The sequence below is a fragment of the Drosophila sechellia genome, chromosome 2R (genome assembly GCF_004382195.2).
Source record: "Drosophila sechellia strain sech25 chromosome 2R, ASM438219v1, whole genome shotgun sequence".
NCBI classification, from domain to species: Eukaryota; Metazoa; Arthropoda; class Insecta; order Diptera; family Drosophilidae; genus Drosophila; species Drosophila sechellia.
The window spans coordinates 20,932,983-20,954,465 of NC_045950.1; the positions used below are offsets into that span (position 1 = coordinate 20,932,983).

The window sequence follows — 21,483 nt, forward strand, 5'->3', positions numbered from 1 at the left end:
GTTCATGTAGCAAATATTTTATTGTTAAGTTCTAAACAAAAACGAAATTCGTATATTAGTTGCGTGTTCAACATTTGATTTTCTGTTATGGTCTGTTGTTCTGTTTGAAAACAGTTTTAGTTGTTAAATGCATAAATTACATAGCATCGAGTAATTCTATGGGTTTTATATTAGGGTAGAAAAAATGTAGAAATCAGTTTTCTGTGGATTTAGTCTCTCTTTATTGGTGTTTGCGGGTTTCTGGATCTGAGAGTTAATACGTTTCTTGGTTGATGTGTGTGTTGTATTATTTTATTTGATTTCGTTGACTACTTAAACACGCAGCCATTCAAGGGATGCGAAAATTCTTGAGTGTTCATGTGTTTACAACATTGTTTAAGTTTTGTCGTTATAAAAATGTTGGTTTTTTTGTTTACGTTTTAATTTAAGTATGTATAATAGTTTATATAAAAAATAACAGAGAAATTATATAAAAGAAACATTAAATATAATCGTTTATTTTGCTCTTCATCATCATCACCTTCTTCCTGCGATTAAACTTTTTCTCCATCTAATATTTAACGCGTCAATTGCCAGAATCCTCTCCATCTAATGATTCATCCTGCACCGATGAGTCGTCGCCGCCACCGCCTCCTCCTGCACGCTTTGATGAAGGTGTACCCGTGAGCCGACTGGAGCTGAGACCAATGCCGCCGGTGCGTCTAGGAAGGGATAGACCATGACATATAATTAGTATTTTTGTTCAGGACGGTTTGTAGGTTTTTCTATGAGCGTGCAGTGCAGGGGCAACAGGTACACGAGTCCAAACAGAGGTACGTTGGAGGGTTCACGACTAAGAACTTTTTTTAAGGAAGTTTGGAGAACTGCATAAATTTGCACGTTTGGTCTTTTCGTGAGTTCTGTTCCTAACATGCAAAGAGAACACAATGTTTTGGTTGCTGGGTTCGGTTGACATTCACTGGTTCTAAGGATCAGGGCGAACATCAGCACTTACAGCCTACGAGAAGGAAACCAAGCGAATCGAAGCGAAACGAAACCTAATGCAGACCCTCACAATTCATAATGAGTGCGGCATCCTTTTTTGGCGAATATGCCTTGGCCTTTTCAGTCTCGGCCACTTGTATGGAGCTTGAACCAAAGATAAATTTCAAACAATAATCAAAATGCATCTCCAAGAGACACCTAAGGAACCCTCGTCATGATCATAGAAGAAATATGTTGGCACAGTCCACTCACCGTAGTTTCGTTTTGAGTGAGTTAATCTCACGATTCATGGCTTCCTGCGATTCAATCATGTCCTCGCACTCACGCTGGTACTTCCGTTTCTGCGTCTTCTCCTTCTGCAATTCCTCTTCTGTCTCGTCCAAGTTGCGCTTGAGCAGTTTAATGCGGCTATTCAGCTATAAAAGTAAATACTCATCAGTAGGAATTCATATTAATGAGCCACTTCATTATTTACCTTATCCATTTGCTCCTTGTGCTGGTCGACATGTCTCCGTTCATCCTCGATGTTCATTGTAAGCTCCTTAATCTTCTTGTCCATCTTCCGATTGGCCTTTTGCTGCAAAAGCCTCTCCTTGCCCTCATTCTCCAGCTGCTCTTCTAGGTTGGCGATCTTGGCCTCTAGCGTGGCGATTGTCGCCTTTACTTTAGTGCGCTGTGCTGTCTCGATTTCGGCAAGCTTAGCCTTCAGCTCCTTGTTTTGGCGTTCGAGCAGAGCGCGCCCGTTTTCGTTCTTCTGAGAGTTCGATTTTTCGTTCGCCAACTCAGTGGTCAGCTGCTCAATCTGCAGCTGCGCCTTGCGGCTGCGATCCAGCAGCACCTCGGAGTTGGACTGTTCCTCCTCCAACTCCTCCTCAAGAGTGGCAATGCGGGCTTCCAATCGGCGCTTCTCGTCGATCATTAAGGAGCCCTTGTTGGCATTGTTGGCAATTTCTTCGGCCAATTCGTCACGCTCCGTTTCAGCAGCACGTCGCGCCCTCTCTGAGCTGGCCAGATCTTCAGTCAGCTGTAATACTTCTGCCTCCAGGGCCTTGACCTTGCGCTCGGCCTCCTTGCTCAACGCCTGTAGCTCCTCCTTGGCGGCCTTTGCTTCCTCGGCGTCGCGCAGCGCGTCCTTGACTTGTGCTTGCAGCTTCTTCGCATGCTTCAACGCATCTTCCTTTACCTTGTTATGCATCTCCATGGTGGTTTCGATCTCTTTCAGGTCGCCCTCCAGTTTCTTCTTTGACGCCACAGCAGCCGTGCGCTGTTTACGTTCCTCGTCCAGTTCGGTCTCAAGATCCCGCAGTTGCTTGACAAGTCCGCGTCTTTTCTCCTCGGCACCCTCCTCCTTAGCTAGCAGGTCGCGTTCAAACTGGGAACGAAGGGCCTGCATGTTCACCTCTAGGCGCAATTTTGCGTCTTCGGTCAGCTGTAGGTCGTCCTCAAGTTCCTCGTTTTGTGCTTTCAGTTCAGCCAGCTGAGACTCTAGCGCCCGCTTCGCTTTCTCCAGTTCGTGGACGTTTTTATCGGCTGTACCCTGTGTGTTGGCCAAGTCATCGAGTTCATTTTGGAGGGTCTTTCGCTTGTTCTCAAGATCTTCAATTTTGTCAAAGGCTTCGTCTAGCTCGCGGGAAACCGAAAGCACCTTGGTCTCCTTCTCGCGGGCCTCTCGTTCTGCAGTATCACGCTCTTGGGCGATCTGTTCTGATATGGCTTTCTCCTCGGCAAGAATTTTGTCGAAGTTCTTTTGTTTTTTCTCCAATTCGAGCACCTGACCAAGGACATGCAATTTTTGTATTAGAATTAGTTTATTTAAATCAGACAAAAACTCACCTTCGTACGTTGTGCTTCCAACTCAATGGTGGCATCTTCAAGCTCCGACTGTATTTTTTTTTTGCTTTTGTCGAGGCGGTCGTTTTGGGCAATAAGTTCCTTGACCTGCCGTTCTAATGCCTCGATATCCTTATTGAGCCGCTTCTTCCCCTCTTCCAGTTCCTTGGCCAGATCCGCATCTTCCTCTGCCTTCTTTTTAATTTCTTGCATTTGGGTGGTGACTTCTGCCAGTTTTCGTTCGTAATTACGTTTGGCTTCATCGTCCTCCTCAAGCTGTTCTTGTAGAGCCTCCTTCTCTGACTCGATCTGACGCAGCTTGGAGCTGAGACCCAACTTTTGTCGCGTTTCCTCTTCCAACAGCTGCTGGGCTTCAGTAAGCTGGGATTCCATGTTGCTTGCAGACTTTACGGCGGCCGAGGCCTTTAGTTCGGCTTCCTCCAGCTGGTTTGTTATGTTCTCGGCTTCCTGTTGCAGTTTTGTGCACTTCTCCTGAAGTTCCGAGCGGGCGCGTTCAATCTCAGCCAGTTTTACCTGTGCAAAACATAGGCATACATATAAGTTGTTTGTTATAGAAATATCATGTGCGATCAGCCACATATTTTTCGTGATTATTTACCTGCAATTCAGCAATCTGCGACTCTGCCTGCTTGCGCCGGCGGTCGTTTTCTTGCCGGGAGCTGTTGACGCTGCGCAGTTCAGTGGCCAAGTCGGCGTTCTCCGCCTCCAAGGTGCCCTTGGCTTTTTCAAGGACTGTTTTGGCTTTGCGCAGGTTCTCAAGCTGATCGTTGATGCTATTGAGCTCCTGCGAGTGTTTGTGTCGCATGTCGGCCAAAACACCTTCGTGGTTAACAGTCTCCTCTTCGAGAGACTTTTTCAGGGTAGCCAACTCCTGCTCGCGTTTAGACCTCAACTCTTGCTGAGCTGTTTGTCAAAAAAAAAAAAAAAGTTTAAATTAAATTTATCTTAATGATACGGGTTTCTGAGAAAACATATTTAAAATATTGATGCTTAGTCTTACCGGCTGTGGTGTCCAGCGAGTCCAACAACTCATTCTTGAGAGCCTCTAGTTCCTCGCTAAGGTCGCGTCTAACCTTCTCCGCCTTGGCACGGGCTGCCTTTTCGGCCTCTAGGTCCTCTTGGATCTCGGCCAGCTGCGACTCCAGCTCGCGCTGAGCCTTCTGTGCGGTGGCCTTCGTAGCCGATTCCTCGTCAATGCGCAACAGAGTCTGAGTAAGTTCTTCCTCGCGTTTGGCCAGTTGAGCCTGCATTTCATCTACTTGTACGCGTCGTTCGTTCAGTTGTTCCTTAAGATCAGCAACTTCGGTCTCGATCTTCCGCTTAGATCGATCAGACTCCTGTCGCTGCTGCTGATCCTTGTGCAAACGTTCCTCGAGTTCCGTGATTGTGGCTTCATGCTTGGCTTTCAGCTTGGCTAGGTGTTTAGCCTTTTCCTCCTCCTCAGCAAGTGTCTGGGACAGATCGTTAGCACGCTCCTCCAATAGCTTCTTTTCCTTCAGAAGCTTCTGGTTCTGGTCGTCAGTTAACGCAAGATCTTCTTCGTACTTTTTAATTTTAGCGTCGAGCTGCACTTTCTCCAATTGTAGTTTTTGGCGAGCGGCCTCTTCTTCTTCGAGTTGCTCTTCCAGATCTTGAATATTAAGCTCAAGTTTCTTTTTTTCGCCTCCAAGCGCGAGGACTCGTTCCTCTTCTTCTTCGATACGCGTCTCAAGCTCTTGCATCATATCCTCCAGTTCTTGTTTGCGTGCCATTAGTCGAGAGCGCGACTCCTCGGCCTCGGCACAAAGTTCGATCTCGGCTTGAAGCTGCTCCGCTAGAGTGGTCTTCTCCACCAAAGCCTGCTGGTACTTGCGCTCGTACTCCTGCGTATTCTTGGCCAGTGTGTCAAGCTTCTCGCGTACCTGCTTCAGCTCATCCTCCTTCTGGACAAGCTTCTCTTCCTGCTTTGTAACTTCCAACAGGGGCTTGACCTTAGTATAGAGGCGCCACCACTGCCAGTTCCGAAGCTTAAGGTAGGCGGCACAATTCCGCTGGATGATTCGAATAGCGTTTAGTTGCTGCAAGCGCTTTTGGTAGTTGCGACGCGCAAGGAAGCCACGACAGAAGGCCTGGAAGTTAACGATAAGGTCGGATATCTTGAAATCACGTTCCTCCTCCAGGTGAGCGAGGACACCAGCGCGGAAGAAGATCTTCGACTGGCCCACTCGGTACAAGTTCGAGTCAAGCTCCAGCGCCTGAATCATCTTCTCGCAGGCCTTCTTGCCGTCCATGAATCCTTTGGGAATCACGTTGGGCGTAAGGAGTTCGTATCGTTGGCGGAACTCCTGGAAGGGAATGCGATTCGGGAAGCCCTGGCGGCAGATACGAATACCCTCGAGCACACCGTTGCAGCGCAACTGGTCAAGCACCAAGGGAGCATCGATCTTGCCGGCGCGCTTTTCGTGGTTCGGTATGATACAGCGCACAAAGTTCGGGTTCGTGTTGCGCAGAGTGTCCATCAACTTAGCCAGCTGCTCCTTGTACAGATGGGACACGGTGCGGAACATGCCCTTGCGGGTGCGGGCCCCGAACTGAGTATCAGTCAGGGCCTGCTGTGCCATGCCAACGATTTCAGCATCCTTCCAGATGTTCACCACGAACGGATCCTGGGAGCCCTGGAGGAGCGACACGATGTTCTCGTTTAATGGGTCCATGTTCTTCATCAGCCACTTGGCCGCCGAGTAGTCAACACGCCCGGCGTAATGCACTATTGCAAAGTCTGCGACTCCTCGAAAATCGGTCTTCATAAACTTGGGGTGCATAGAGTGGGCCGATACGAGTTTATCTACAAACGTCTTGTCAGTGGCTTTGGGGAACCAGCACTCCTCATCCAGGAGTGCCATGATGCCGCCGGGTTTATCGATCAGGTCGATGGTAGGCTGCAGGTCCAACCCAAAGTCGATGAACTTCCACTCAATACCCTCGCGCTGGTACTCTTCCTGCTCCAGGATAAACATGGTGTGGTTAAAGAGCTGCTGCAGTTTCTCGTTGGTGTAGTTTATACACAGCTGCTCAAAGGAGTTGAGTTCAAATATTTCAAAGCCCGCCATGTCGAGAATGCCAATAAAGGAAGCTCCTTGGCGCTTGGTGCGGTCCAGAGAACGGTTAATCCGGTTCACAAGCCACTTGAACATGCGCTCGTAACACGCCTTTGCAATGGCCTCCACGGCGAACTCCACCTGCTCCTTTGTTTGGGCCTTCGTAACAAAGTCACGACCCACTTTAATGCGTGGCGTCAGGAAAGCCCTGGTCATGTCTGTCACACTAAGTCCGAGCAGATGCGCAATCTTCTGGGCCACCGTGTTGTCTGGTAGAGTGGCCTGGTCGTTGTTGCGCTCCTGACGGAATTTCATGCTACCGAACAGTAGGACGGCGCTCACGATGCGAAATATCGAGTTGAAATCCTCTGATGTCATGCCCATGATGTTCATGGACTTAACCGTTGCCTGAAACTCGGCGTAGTCGTCCACGCCGGGTACAGGCAGGCTGCCATTGGAAAGGAATGCATACGACTTAACGTCATCCAGTATGAACTTCTCGCGCTGCTCCGGCGTGGCCCCCGCTAGCAACTGGTAGAATATATGGAATGTTCGTTCGTCCTTTGCTTGACGAATGGCACGCGACTTCTCCAGTAGATATGTTTCAATGTTGGCTCCCGAGATAAATCCCGAGGCATCGAAATTGATCCGTATGAATTTACCCTACAGTGGGCAAACGGAAATTGACATTCTGTTTTGTAAAACAAAGAAGCAAACAACTTACAAAACGCGAAGAGTTATCGTTTTTGACCGTCTTGGCGTTGCCAAAGGCCTCCAGAATGGGATTTGCCTGCAGCAGCTGTTGCTCCAGCTCGCCCTGTTTAGAGGATAGACAAGATTTTATTTATATTAGGCTTATACGTTTCACGATATGTAAGGTTTGGGGTTAGCCACATATATTTACGAAAGCGGTCTTAACACAAGTACAGCAACATCACAAGCAATAGAAAGTATCTACAAAACTATTATTATTATTATCATGCAGGAAGGAGATAAAGCCAAGCATAACGAAGGACAATAAACACTGGACGATATCCTTTAGCTTCTCACGATCAATGCCGGCGCCATGGCATTACCCGGTTTACCTCTTGACAGTTGGAATTAACTTCCACCATCTTCAATCCATTGACTACCTCGATCGTCTGATTCTGATTTTGGGCCATAATCTTGACCTTTATGTACTTGTTTGTGTTGACCGAGAAGTTCTGCAATTAGGTAGGAATGGGATTATGGGGTACGGGGTGGATATTCAAGGAATTCTTGATGGCCCTCATCGTTTACGCGCATTGACCTATCCAGCCTTAAAATCATGCTTAGACTTCGAAGTACATGGGTACAAATAAATCGAAAGCGTACGGCACGACAATTTACTACAAAATTATATTTAAAAGGATTTTTTGGACGTCAAGCATACTTTACCGCAAATGTCTCTTGATGACTACTCTAGAATTTCGTTGGCATATGTTGTACAATGAGGGAGCAGATCAAAGCAGAGCAGAGAGATGAGATTGAGTAGATGAGTGTTGACTTGGATGGGACAGCAACAAGGGAACCAAAACGAAGAGTTGGGAGAGTTCATTCGGAGAGGGTTAATTGTAATATTTCGGCCACATTTAAAGGATTAAGAAAGCAAAATAACGTTTGGAAACCAAGGATGTTTTTGGGATCAGAAATAGACAGTGGGTGAAAAGTAAGTTTAATTAAACAATGAATGGGGTTAAATAATTCGAGTTAATTTCGAAACACAAAGAGGGAAAACGTTTCAGGATTGTCAGTCCTCGAATACTTACAATGAGCACGGCGGGATGCGGCACCTGTCGGAGTTGGTGTCAATTGGTTGGAGGTGTTGAGGTTTGATTTGGTTGTTGGATATTTGGATTGATTGTGATATTTGGCAGCATTTTATACAAATTATATTTACAAATTTTTTAAACATATTGAGCAGAGTTGAGAGTGAAGACAACAACCAAAGTCCAATGTACAGGGTGAGTGTGCGTATATTTATAGGTGTGTTGTGTAGCATAGTGGAGTGTTTGTGTGTAGGACATGAAAATAAATAAGATCAATTATAAATAATAATTATAAAGTAAATCAATTTAAATTTCGCCATCCTCAGCATCAAGCAAAAATATTTGATAAGAACTGAACACTTCAAGAAAAAAAACTATATCATTTTTAAACAAATGCAAAGTTATATCAATGTTTGTTTTCGGGTTTTCTTATCGCTCCTCTTATCTTGACCTGATAAAGAGTACCACTAAAACACACATTTTGTAATCAAACTAACGAAAATTACCTTTCGTTCAATTCAGTTTTACAGTAACTTGCTATACTATGATTCACTGCAGTCAATGCTATATGGTTTTATCGTCAGCTTCTATTTATGGAACTTAGAATCAGAGATAATACCACATAGACAATTTTTCCCCAAAATAAGTTATGAACTGCAGGGTATAAAGCGATATGCTGTGGAAGATCTCTGAATGGTTAAAATAAAAGGCTTGTAGATTTGTTTAATGTCTTAAGAAGCTTTTTAAGTATATTTGCAGCTTATCACGTTCACAGCAGAAAAGTAATCTCAACTTCGTCCGCAGCCTCAGCACCAGGCTCATATAAGGCAGTAAACAGATAAAACATAATTAAAAGTGTGTTTGGAGCTCAAGAACAGCTTGTTTGCTCTCGAAAGGATTGAGCAAGTCCGAAATGCACTAAAAACGGCTTGTCCCCACAATTATGGATATGGCAACCCCAACAGTAGCAAATTGTACAGAGCAGCAATTGCTGCCCCAGAAATTTATCGAATGTCGCAATTTTTGCGATTTAATTTTAATTTTTTTATCAATTGCCTTTCAATTTCAATTCTCGCAACTTTTTTATGGTGTTTATTTTATTGCTGTAAACGACAAAATTTGTCAGCAACTATGGCTCTTGATTAATGAAGTGTGCTCCGACTCCCGGGAACATATAAAAGCACATAAGCCAGCTGCTATGTCATCAACCATCCACATATTAAAGCGTTACCCTCGGGCATCCACCATATGGGGTGCATCAGTTTAGCACTCGGAATCTCTGAATTCAACTGAAGTTTATTCTAGTTCTTGAGGAATATCTTGGTGATCGATTGGTGCTTTTACAACCTATATATGTATAAATAGCAGTGTCAGCGGGTCTGATTACTCTTTAAAGCGTAGTACACTTAAAACTTGACTAATATTGCTAATTTAAAGCAGATATACTGAATATATACTGCAGACCCCCCCGAATAAGTTATAGATTCGAACGGGGATTAAAGCCAATCTGCCGACAACAAACATATACATATGTGCTTATGTGAGCGTCGTGCATTTCCCGCTATAATTACAATACCAAATAATAACAATTGTCTGGCTTGCGTGCTATTAATGTGAGTTAAATAAGCGCTTCCAGCCATAAAACCCATATGGGACTGTATTTCTCTGGCAGATATCACCACCCAATGGGGCATACAACTTTGCATTTGCTTCGGATCTAGGAACTCATTTCTGTTTCTGCTCTTCTGTACTTACCGCACCCGAGCCCTTGGGCTTGGAAGCTGCCACATAGGCTAGAAATTGGATGACCTTCTTGGTGTTCTCCGTTTTGCCAGCACCCGATTCGCCAGTACACAAAATCGATTGGTCTTCGCGATCTGCAGAAAAAATGAAGGTGAAAGTGTGAGTAGGTAAGCAAGTGACACACTTCATATGCGGAATAATGCGGCTGACCAGCCAAAAATGTAATTAAAATGTTAAAAGCCCACCTCAGCTTGAATTTTCTGTTGACCCAAATTTAAGCGGACAAAAAAGAAGGCAAAGGCACAAAAAGTAAAACACAGAATGGTGGATGGGTCATAAATGTGACATACATCAGATGAAATCATTCTGTAAATAACTATCAACCGATTTTCGCCCAGGCCTTAATGCTCCTCAACTGATATTTTAATATTAAAAACAAAACAGTTGATTTCAGCCTGCATATCTGAAAGATACAAAAGACAACAGACACAGACACACACAAGCAGTAAATTGCTTGTAGCTATTGGTATGGCGCCAATGATCCCATATAGAATACAGCGAACTAGATTCGCACTGCACCCCGGGATCCCCACCACAACTGACAGCCTCGTCATACGATCCAGCATTAAGCTAACCACAAATTCAGGCAGAGAGACGCGAGTCAGATATATGTATCTACGCTGAGACGTGGAGCTCCAAACAACCAAACAGCTTCCATATCACGACCCCGTACCTATTTATTATTATGGGTAGAGCCAGTCACATATCTATACGTACACACAAGCTACATTCTATATCCGACGACCATACATGGGCCTAATTTTTGTATCTCCACACTTCATTTTATGGAAATTCTTTCATAGTTTTTGTGTCAGTTATAAATTTAATGCTCAGAAGGCGAATTAAGAGTTTCTCAAATTATTACGCAGCAATTAAGGGGTATGCGAAATATGTGTCATTGGTAGCCAATGCATTTTATGGCTCGAAGCTACGATCGATCATCATAAGTTTCATTCTACTTTTTGCACTTATTGAATAACTGCAAAAACATTTTATTTTGTATCACATAGCAGACTTCACTCCCAAAATAAACTTCTTTAAACAACTGAAAAAATACGGACAGGTAAAACATCTGCCCAGTATCGGAAATTTCGCGATGGTTTTAACTGCTATATATAGTATGTGCATGCAGGCATGCAGTTATACATACACTCACAGTCAGGGCGTGTTCATTTTATCATGAAAATTGGAACTTTGGAAGATTGGAAGTTTGAAGATTTGCGATTGTCTCGAGTCGGGGGAGCAGCTGGAGAATTACAGAAAGATAAATGTTTGTGACGTTTGTCCAGCTCCCCAATGCCCGGATAAGCTTGGAGCTGAATGCGGTTTCAGGGCAATGGAGTCGGAGGCGATGGGGTTGGGCTAAGTTTATTAAAGGCCAGTGAAATAAATCAAAGTAAATGCCACTCCCCAATAGCTTGGCTTTAAGAGCGAACTTCTCGAAAAATGAATACGAATATACAACCAAGAAAATGTGCATAAGCCGAAAATTAATAAGCGTGAAATATGGTGAGCCAGAGTGAGATGTCGATTTGTTGAAACATTTTTACGACAACAACAAAAACATAGCTGATGATGGGGCAAACAAAGTTGCCTGCTTTCCAAGCGAAGCCGGGCTCAGTTTTAGATCCAAATATGGTAATGACACGTATAAGCAATATTAGTTAACCAATCTCAAGCAGGGGAAACACAACACACACATGCAGGAACCTATAGATATGGCCGCAGTAAGATACGCCTGGCCTCGAGCTGGAGTCTCTGCTGCGCTGGAGCCAGCGCCGTGAGTCATCTCCCGGCGCGACGTTACGCTTGGAACGGACATGCAAACCATCGAAACTCAGTGAAGCCCGAACTAAAAAGCACAGAAGTGAAAAGGAAACCTGAAAAAATCACATTTTAAAATTCAATCCAAAAAAGGAAACCAGTTTGGGATTAGACAGTCATTCGGTGAAGAGCAGCACATTTGCAGATGATTCACAACATGTGTATGAATTCGAATGCTAATGCACCTCAATGGAGTTGTATCTGCAAAGTGTGTCATGTATGGACCCCGCTTCAACGTTATTCCTGGAAATGCCCTCTTCTTGTATACTTTTCCAATTCTTATCTAATCAGGTCTGAAAAACATTTTCGCTTGCTTATTCGGAGAATGGAATTTTGATAGCGACCACAAATCGCGCACCAGAGAAAATAAGAAGGGCTGTTGATAATTCTGGCATTCCACATCCCATATGTGTGTGCAGCTGGATCGAAAAGGGAAAGTAAGTGCCGGATCGAGATACTTACCACCCAACATGTTTCTATAGGCACTATCCGTGATTGCAAATACATGCGGAGGCACTTCGTGTCGTTTTATGCCCTTGTACCGTTCCATTATCTTTTCGGTGTAGATCGGTAGTTTCTTGTACGGGTTGACCACAACACAGAAAAGACCGGAATATGTCTGAAATAAAGAAATTGTTCAGTGTTTGTCTTACTTAACCCATCAATCAAGGGATTTATTGTTAGGTATACTTAATGCTTGCTTATAATGAATGAAGGGCTTCTTTTAGGAGTATGATTGCAAACATGAGGTAATAAAAAAAAATCGAGTCAGATAAAATCTTACGCCAATGTATTTCCATTCTTAAGGTTGATCATTTTCCAGCTATAAATGCTGTCCATTGGGCTGCAGTTAATCATAGTGATGCTTGGGCTAACGGCAGCTTTGGACACCGGCAACTGCTTTTTAGTGGCCTAGTTATTGTTACCCAAACGCTAACACGCTCGCATGTGTGTCCAAGTCAACGTGACATGTGCTTTAAAGTTGGCCAGTACCATAAGCAGCGAACGCATGTATCTGTATCTGCCGCTCCATCTGTATCCGAATCCGTTGGTGGTATCTATCGAGCGGCAGCCTACATAACTGCGACTGTGATTGGGACCGAGACTGCGGCGTGGGCACTAAGTATGCGGCTTTGCTATTTGTTGTACCATTTAAATACATATCCAGCCAAACATTAGATGCGAGTGCCACGAGCTTCACGGCAGCGCGCAAGAGGATATCAAAGGCGGCGGAGAAGTGTGGGCCAGCCCACACAGATCGAAATGGAAAGTACCGCTGGCAAAAATTGTAGTAGAGAAAATGCCCTCAACTCTTTGCATAGGTAAGGGCGAGGGTAATGAGGAGGGCGGCAGGAACATGAATCACTTTTAGGCCCGCACTTAACAGTCAAAATCACGTCTTGCCAATCAGCCACCTTCCTTGTATGTGTGCGTGTGTTAGGCATCCAAAAATGGCATAAGAAATTGTTTTCTCAGTTTCTGCTGTTTCTGTTTTTGGCAACCGCTTAGAAGTAGCAGTGACTCGTGACGATGTTTGCTCCACTAGTCTTTGAATCACATCGGTTATGTTGGCTTGACTCACTGTCCTGGTGCATATTTCTACCATCCACTTAAATGTCATTAATCACTTAACCTGCCCTGATATAAAGCCTTATTTGGTCACGAAAAATGAAATTTTACCAGCTTAGCAAATGGCCGCAAGCCATTTAAATTACAGTGAGATTTGTTTGCATCTTGGACTTTTGAAACAATTTAAAATTTGGCATTCAAAGAATGTGAGATTGGAGAGAAACTTATATAAATTAAGCACTCAAGTTAGCCACCAAAAATGTTCGTCGTTCAATGAAACCGCTTTTGGTAAGGGCCTTCAAGCCATGGAGCTCAAAGGACGTGTTGCAAGCAGAGCAAAGCAAACAGGGGCACGAGCCAAGGTGGTGTCGGTTTTGCCAATATCTGCGAACAAATTGCTTAGCTGATGCGGGAATCATATTTTATTTGCCACATGTCGTGCTTCATTTACATTCCTTATTTAAATCTGGCCAAGTGTCACTGCAACCCTACATTATTAAGTCATCCTGTCTAATTCTGCTGGTCAGTTCAATTAGTGCCCCTCACAGGTAGTCAGGACCGACTGGGAATTGAGACAGCCACAACAGCCAAGTTGCCAACGTCATCATCTCCTTGACGCTGCTGCGTTGTCAAGTGCGATTCTTTCAGCTGCCAACGCAGCCGCGCAAAAAGCACACGAAATACATTAGGTAATATTGAGACTGCTTTTGAGCAATTGCACCCAGTCACCCGGTGGACGTAAATCAATTAATTAAAATAACAACATGGGCAGAAGCAAATGTTTTGTGGAATACTTCAAACCCAATTTCATGTGCAATCGAGCGCATCAGAAGGAGATGTTTGACAAAATTACAAGACTAGACATTTTTCAATGGACTGTGTACATATATTCATAATTTTTGTATTCAACTTGTATTATATTGCTAGTAAAAAAATATTTAAAATTATCATTTCAATTTCAAAAAAGAATAATATGATTATGAACTATTTACGTTCACTAAATTGCATTTTCCGCCCATATTGAAATGTCTATACTTGTGTCGTTTTTGTTGCCGATTTTTCGATTTTCCGATTTTCTGAGGTGTTGCTGAAGTGTTGACAATTTGATTAGCATATGTGAGCAAAGCGCCATGGGTGTGCGTGGCCGTGCAAAATACATTCTTCTTGCCGACGCATATTAATTAGACTACAAGCTACCGTCAGCCGGCAGCTGCCAGGCGATTTAATATAAATGAAATTTAAAAATCGAATTAAATGTCAACAAATTATAATAATTATGCCGTTAAGTGCAGCCCCGCCTGCCGCTCCCTCGCCGCCTCAATCCCCTACCGTTGTTCGTGCAACAAGTTAGCAACAATTGCCAAGAGAATTAAGTGGGACAGGCCGTGGTAAGAGCGACAAAGGGCCGCAAGATGTGTGCGTGGCGTGGTTGTGTAAACAGTAAAGCGGCGCTCGAATTTAGCAACAAAAACGACAATGGCAAGTGCGCTGAAGCATGGCTGGCCCACAATGATATAAACAAATTTAAAGTAGTTCGCGCCCACATCAAAAACTGGCAGCAACAGCCATTAAATTAAAACGTGCAAGCGAGAGGGAGAAAGACTGCGATAAGTAGCAGGCGCAGTACATAAAGTATTTTAAAAGCGGCACATAATTTGTTATAACAATGAAAAAATAAGTCGCAATGAACCTGCCTCAGGGCGGCGAATATTCGCCGAATCAACAGAGAATCAAGGCTAAGGGGGCGTGGCATAGACAAGCATCCAGAACTGAAGTCAAGTTCGGCAACATACCCTTGAAACATGTTGCTAGACTTTGCTTAGTGACGAAGGGTATCTTTGTATAACGATTGATAGCATAGGAAAATCTTAAATGAGCTGCATTTGTCATAGAGTTCAGGAAGTACGAGTCTACTTAAGTCAAGAAAAAAACTGCTTTATATATTTAACGAGCAACTTACGGATGTTATTTATTTTCAATTAATTCAAAAATTGTTTAAGATGTTTTTATTAATCTACAAATACAAAAAGACTTATAAACATTTACCAACTTTAGGAAACATAACAAACACTTCAAATTTAACTTGTATGATAAGTTTTGTGAACAGATAAATCTTTATCAATTGAAGCCCGCCATTGCAGAAGTTAAATAAATGATATTTATAAGAGGAAAAATAAGAGGAACAGTCGCAAAGCAAAGCAGCTGGAATTTATGGAGTCGAATTTAAATGCGCCACTTGAAATTCGTTTCTCATCGAATCGAAAATGAACTTATTGCTGGCTTTCTACTCAGACCGAAGCGCTTTTGGCATGCCAATTAACAGCGGATATGCTTTGCGGGTGATCGGGTGAACAGAGGACGAAAGAGTGAGTTAATGCTTATAAATCATTCGGCCTGTGACGAATGCAGCAAAGGATTGAGTGATTGAGCTTTGGAGTCTTAAATATTTGCGATGCTTTTAAATAAATAGAAATGCGATGAGCCAAGACGCCTCTATAAAGTGATGCCTTTCAAAATTTTCAGTTTAGCGAAATCGATTGTGTGAAGGGGGGCGGTGTGTTTTCTTAGTTTCATCATCATCGTCACATTGCCGGCAACTGGCGCGGCGGAAACTTGGGGCAGCCAACACAAACATATAAGATAGGGAATATGTACTATAACTCGAGGTACTCACATAGATTAGGCCAGAGTAGTATCTGTCCTTGATGTTGTGCAAAACGGAGGCTTCGTTTAGGCACGTCAGCTCGGCCATGTCCTCGACTTTGTCGAACTTTGGCGGATTCATCTTCTGTATGTCGTCCCGCAGGATCATCACCCGCTTGCCGGTTTCGGCCAACTCCACTTCGACCTCGTCGCCATGCTCCCGCTTAATACTGGCGGCCACGAAGCCCTGTAAAAGAAAATTGAAAGAGTTATTCACGGTTGCCATCTCTGTTTCGTACGTATCTCTTCTTCATCTCAGCGGGAAGGCGATAAACACAACAAGTGCAATGACGCCGCATGAGTCAAGCGCCAGAAAAAATCCACTCAGCCTCCGCTCTCTCGCTGCCAATTGAAATGCATAGGGAAGAACTGCACCCAATCAAGTGGCGCAGGCAGACGGAACAAGAACCGACCCAGAACAACGGGAGGCAGATGCAACTGTCTGTCCGCTTGTCTGGTTCCTTCTCTCCGACCCGCCTAGCAAGTTCAAGGCGCGGTTTTTGATGTTGAACCGTTCGAAGTGCAGTACCCATAACTAAATCAGGCTACTAAATGGGCTATACTTCCGAGTCTTCGCCGAAACGTCTGTATCTAAGAATATGAAATTTAATCGAACACCAACAGAATAACATCTTCAATTAGAAGTCAAGTGAAACAACAACAAAGGGAAGCATGTTCACGCGACGCATTGGCATTAATCAAATCAGGGGCAACCCGTAACTCAGTCATTAAAGGGTGGAGTGGCGTGCCGCCGCTGCAAAACAGAAATGCATTAAGACCAACAACGGCCTGCCGATGCAGGGCAGAAGCATCTTTAATACATCCCAGCCCGGTTCGGGTCCATTAAGTTAAATACGCACACGCCCCAGCGATCAGCTTCGGAAAAACCAGAGTCGTGGTGGTTCTTGCCTTGCCTGTGTTATCTTTGCGCTTTTCCGGTACTGTTGATAAACAGCCATAAGAAAGTCGTTATTCTCGGGCATATATGGCGTATATGAAACCATTTAGAGCATGTAACGACTTCGTTTGAATACTCAGCTGGGTCCTACGGCAAATTATTTTCGCGGTGCGTTTACAGATTAGTCATTAGGTAAAGCATGTCTGCATGTATAGAGGCCTAAATTTTGAGTACTTTCGCTGTATCTAAATACATTCTGCCTGTTTTGTGGGCAGCCGCTGTCAGCCTGCAAAACATTTGCGCATAAAACGTTTGACAGTTTGGACAAACCATACAGAGGGCTTGCGACAGTGGCAAAAGAAGCTAAAAGTTCGCCGAATCGGAAAATGCCATAGCCGCTGCGACAGTTGGTGCGTGAATCACGATATTGGAATGCCCCACAAGAGCTGAATTGGAGTTATCGGTAAAGGAAAATTGGCCGAAGTTACCAAGCGAGGCAGGCGCGAGAGGCTGGGGCATATGAGGTCATCAGTCTCGGATTCTCGCTCAACGGCATCTCGGGCATTCCAGGCAATCGGTGAAGCGAAACCAAAGAAAATATACAAACAACACCTAGAAGCAAAGCGAGCGCTAATGTTGCTGATGATCAGACAGGCGGGAATTAAAGTAAGAAAGTTGGGAAGGAGCGCATTCTAGAGGGGAGCCCCCGTCTTGGGTTTGACCATTTTTTGGTGCCCAACCGCAACCTTGAACTTGCCAAGGTATCCGCCGAAGAGCACGCATGAGAATATTGGTGATTTTGAGATATATCTGTGGCCATTATTTACTCTCTGGGAGCGTATGTTTTTCGCCAACTTCTTTTGTTTACACTATTCCGAAAATGTAAATATGAACAGAATAATGAATAGGCCCCCCCGGTCCCCACTTTTTTCCATCACGATCCAAATGCGAACGATGGATGGGCCCATTACAATTTGTTACTCTTTTATTTTATTTCTTCGCTTAATCGATCAACGCATATGCATGTGTGGGGATGGATGTGGAGATGGAGAGGGTAAGAAGCGTATATTACACATACGTGATACGAGATACGAGGGGCAGGTTCGTTGACCGTAAACCGGACGGACGAGAGTCGAAAGCTGGCTACGTTTGTCATTGCCGTAACCGAAAAGAAAACACACACTCGCGCGGCACGGGTATCTCCGCCAGAACCCATCGCGGCAAGGCCCAGGGCGGGGCGGGGAAGCGGAGTGGGAGTGGTCGCAAACAAAGTCCAAAGTGGTTTCGTTAGTTATAAATACGAGCAGCACACAGACAAGCTTGGAAGTATGAACCGCAGCATGTGTGGGTGAGCAGAGACCCCCTAATGATCGCCGTTCGTTACAATCGAATCGATTCTCTGGGCATGACGAAGGTTAAGCCGACTTCAATTTGGCTAACAATATAAAAAGTTTTCAGATTGGTCGCGGTAGTGAGGCATTCAGGAATGCCTGAACAAAGACAGCGGATAAGAAGAGCATTAGCGTCGAAGAAGAGAGAAAAAGAGATGAAGTGTAAACACATTTTCCGCCGTGTTTACGAATTCCAAATGATTAACTTTCAATTCCATCGTTGGACAATAAAAAAGTAACAGCATTTAAATAGTTTCAAGATCGCAAATATACATTAACCTATTTTCATTACCCGAAACCTTCTATGTGCATATAACAGCATTTAAATAGTTTCAAGATCGCAAATATACATTAACCTATTTTCATTACCCGAAACCTTCTATGTGCATAATCTAATCCCTACCAATAAACTGCTCTCTGTGCAATTGATACGATGAATCATCGCTGGTCAGCAAACAACATGAAACGAAATGTAGCCACGAACAAAAGGGCTCCTTGTGTATCCACCAGTAAATTACTGAATTTGGATATCACGTACGTGGACTGACGCCGCCATTATTCAGCGAATTCGCTTACATTTCGAAAAGCTGGAACAGTTGCTGGAAACGAAACGAGTGGAGTGTTGACACAATTGGCGAATACCCTTTTGGACGGGTCCGTTCCCGTTAAGACGTAGCTGTATCTGTGGACATTCCAGCGGAGCAACAGTTGCGCTATATGCAAATTTTTAACTATTCCCACCCGTCTCATGTGCCGTTCGTCAGTCGCTCAGTCGCAAAGACTTTTTAGCCTTTAGACAGTCTGGGCCACAATCGAGCGTTTCGTTATTTTCGTTTTATTTCTGGGTTTTATCTCTGCCGTTGTCTTTTTGTGAGATTCCATTGTAAAGTAAGTGTCTGTTTAAGTGATCGCGTAATTACACAAAAATGTGAAGTTGTTGGCTTTTGTTTTCGGTGCTGCTTTTATTATACGAAGTCACCCAAAAGTGCTACCATTCTATGTACGGAATTATCTCTGGCAAATACAGCAATTACGGGCAGCCAGGGGAGAAAAGAGCGGTTGCTAATTTTATCTGTTTACGTTTTTTATGGTCTTGAAATTAAGTCGTTGGAATGCAGTTGAATGACACATGAAAGAAAACGCTTCAAGCTAAAGAACAAGCCACGCCGAAATTAGCAAAACAATCAGCTTGTTATCATATGGCTGGATCAATAGCAGTCGCCCAAAGTTTTGAGATCGAATTTATAGGCCAAGAGTGGGCGCCCAAACTCTTTGGCACAATCTCGGCTCGTTTCTTTGCTTGAGGGCCGAAAGCCCCACACAAGCAAGTCCACAATACAAATACCTGGCCACGTTGAAAACTTGTTTGGCCCGCTCTTAGTGGGGCCATTCCTGCTTCCACTCTCCCTCGGAGGTGAGTCACTGAGTCGAAGAGCGTCTGCATGCAAATTGGTAGCAAATGGTCGCGGATTTGGCCAAGTAAGCCGTTAAAACTGGCACACTACTGCGGTGAGATTAATTCAGCATCAGCGCAGGAGAAATGAGTGATTCAGCATCGACGCCGACGGATGTTTACCCAAGTTTATCACCGCGGTGCGAATGTAATGAAAATTCAAAGAAGTTGGCCCTGTTCAAAATTAAAAATAAACGGATCGGTGAAGCGTGATTCATGACCAATCGATGAGTGAGCCGGATGGCTCGCAAAGGTGTTGGCTGATAAGGAGCCCAAAGCCGGGGACAAACACTGCGAAAATTGATTACAGCGCGTACAGCTGGGGCTAAAATATTAATACGATGTGTCGAACAGATTATGTTCTATTATAACCATTCACCGCGAAGTTTTACTTAGATATTAGATTTTCTTAGTTACATTTGACAATTTTTTACGCAAAAGAATATGAAAATTAAAAGAAAATTAAGTACAAAATTTGGTAACTTAAAAAAAAAAAAAAAAAAAAAAAATATAAGTGACTAACTTCGCGAAATAAACAGTGTTCTGATGTATCGAGTGTATTTTTATCTCAACTGTGGCAGTTCCTGTTGCATTTAGGCTATCTATAGGGTTTACCCAGGTAGTTCAGTGAATCGGGCGTGGCTTCCGCACTGAGTCAGCCGGGGTAGGAATCCCATGGCAGAGGTTGGTTCCAGCGCAGGAACAGGCTCTACAGGTAGGCAATACAGTTAAGTAGACTCACCTGGTTCTCGTGTGGCACCCACACCAGACGCTTCTGTGTCCACTCGGCCTGCGTGGCCGGATCGTTGAACTGGTTGCGCTCCACCGAGAGGTACTTGAGCTCCGGATCGTTGCGATCTACTTCCTCCGACATTTTGGCGGCGATCTGGCGGTCTCTAAATAATTCCTTGTCTGTCGGTAATCAGCGGCTTTCGGATAATGGATTTTGGATACTGGATATTCGCTTTTCGGATGCAACGCACTTTTCTGTCGGACAAAACAAATCGATGAGAACAATGAGTATGTTGCCTCGCTCCTCAGATACAATATTTCGCATTTATCTCGCGTTTGCGTTCTTTATCTCGGAAGTGCGGCACAAAACGGAGGCGGCGAGAACAGCGCGCGGCGAGAGTTTCAAAAGGGAGAGCGCGAAGGCGAAAGAAAGACGGAGGCAGACGGAGAGGAAAAAATATGGCCACACATTTTCATTTTCTTAAGCCAACGTCGCCGCTGAACGTAGAAGGAGGGGTGGTAAAGTAATTTAGCGGAAAAATAGCGTTACGTAGCAATTAACCAGTTTGCATCTCCGAAAACTGCAGCTAAACACTATCAGAGCCCCTTTTCACCAAAGGCTCCTCCGATTTCGGATGTTTCAGTTTTCGGAGCAGGTACAAGCGGCTCTTTTCTTCCTCTTCGTCTTCTCTCGCTTTGCTTCCCACTTGGTTCGTTCTGCAACACCGACACACTGCACGGCTCACACACACACACACACAGATCGCACTGGGAGCCAAGGTTTCGCAAATTCGCATATTTCGCACACAAGTTTCGGTTTTTATGCTCCCATTTCCCCGCGTCAGCACAGCGTTTGTGCAAATGCAGCCAAATTCGGCCCTGCAGTTTCAGCGGGCGGCGTCCCGACGCCGGCGAAGAGGTCGCTGCATCCGCTGGATGCCTGTGCACATTTCCGATTTTTTTTTGGAACCGTTTTCAATGCAAGCCAGGCGCTTTTCATTTGTTTGGCGACAGCTGCACCCACACACACTCACAAAGACTTCGACCGCAGTTCCTGAGCACGTCTTTTCGCTTTCCCCCTTTTTTTTTCACTGTTTTTCGCCGCTTGCCGTTTTGCCGACCGAGTACTTTTCGAGTCCGATGGTAATCGATGCCTTCCGATTCCGTTCGGACATATCGATGCATCGATATGTTTTAGTACACAAGGCGGCCACGGCAGCGCTTTGAGCTCATCGAATTGTGAAGTCACTGATTAAGGTTTTACAGATGGATCGCATCTAGTTTTTGCTTTTAAGCATCATCCTCGAACATTTTTCAGGTCGCCCGTTCCATCCATTATAGATTATCTTCTTAGCATAGTATCGCAACAGCTTCCCCTGGTTCATGACCGCACTTATGATCGAAATCA

At 44.4% G+C, this 21,483-nt stretch overlaps 1 protein-coding gene across 1 annotated transcript; it reads right to left on the reverse strand.

Moving 5' to 3' along the window:
* Window position 1: 1 nt before the first annotated feature.
* On the reverse strand, window positions 2-21,212 carry LOC6618921 (myosin heavy chain, non-muscle). The gene is made up of 13 exons (XM_032715694.1): window positions 21,110-21,212; window positions 20,086-20,330; window positions 15,573-15,788; window positions 11,792-11,948; window positions 9,458-9,579; window positions 7,703-7,726; window positions 6,637-6,729; window positions 3,836-6,575; window positions 3,434-3,738; window positions 2,818-3,348; window positions 1,460-2,755; window positions 1,237-1,400; window positions 2-701 (listed from the first exon to the last, which is right to left on the reverse strand). Exons 2-13 carry the CDS (start codon window positions 20,215-20,217, stop codon window positions 566-568), a joined length of 5,916 nt encoding a protein of 1,971 aa, XP_032571585.1. The 5' UTR covers window positions 20,218-20,330; window positions 21,110-21,212; the 3' UTR covers window positions 2-565.
* Window positions 21,213-21,483: the final 271 nt, after the last annotated feature.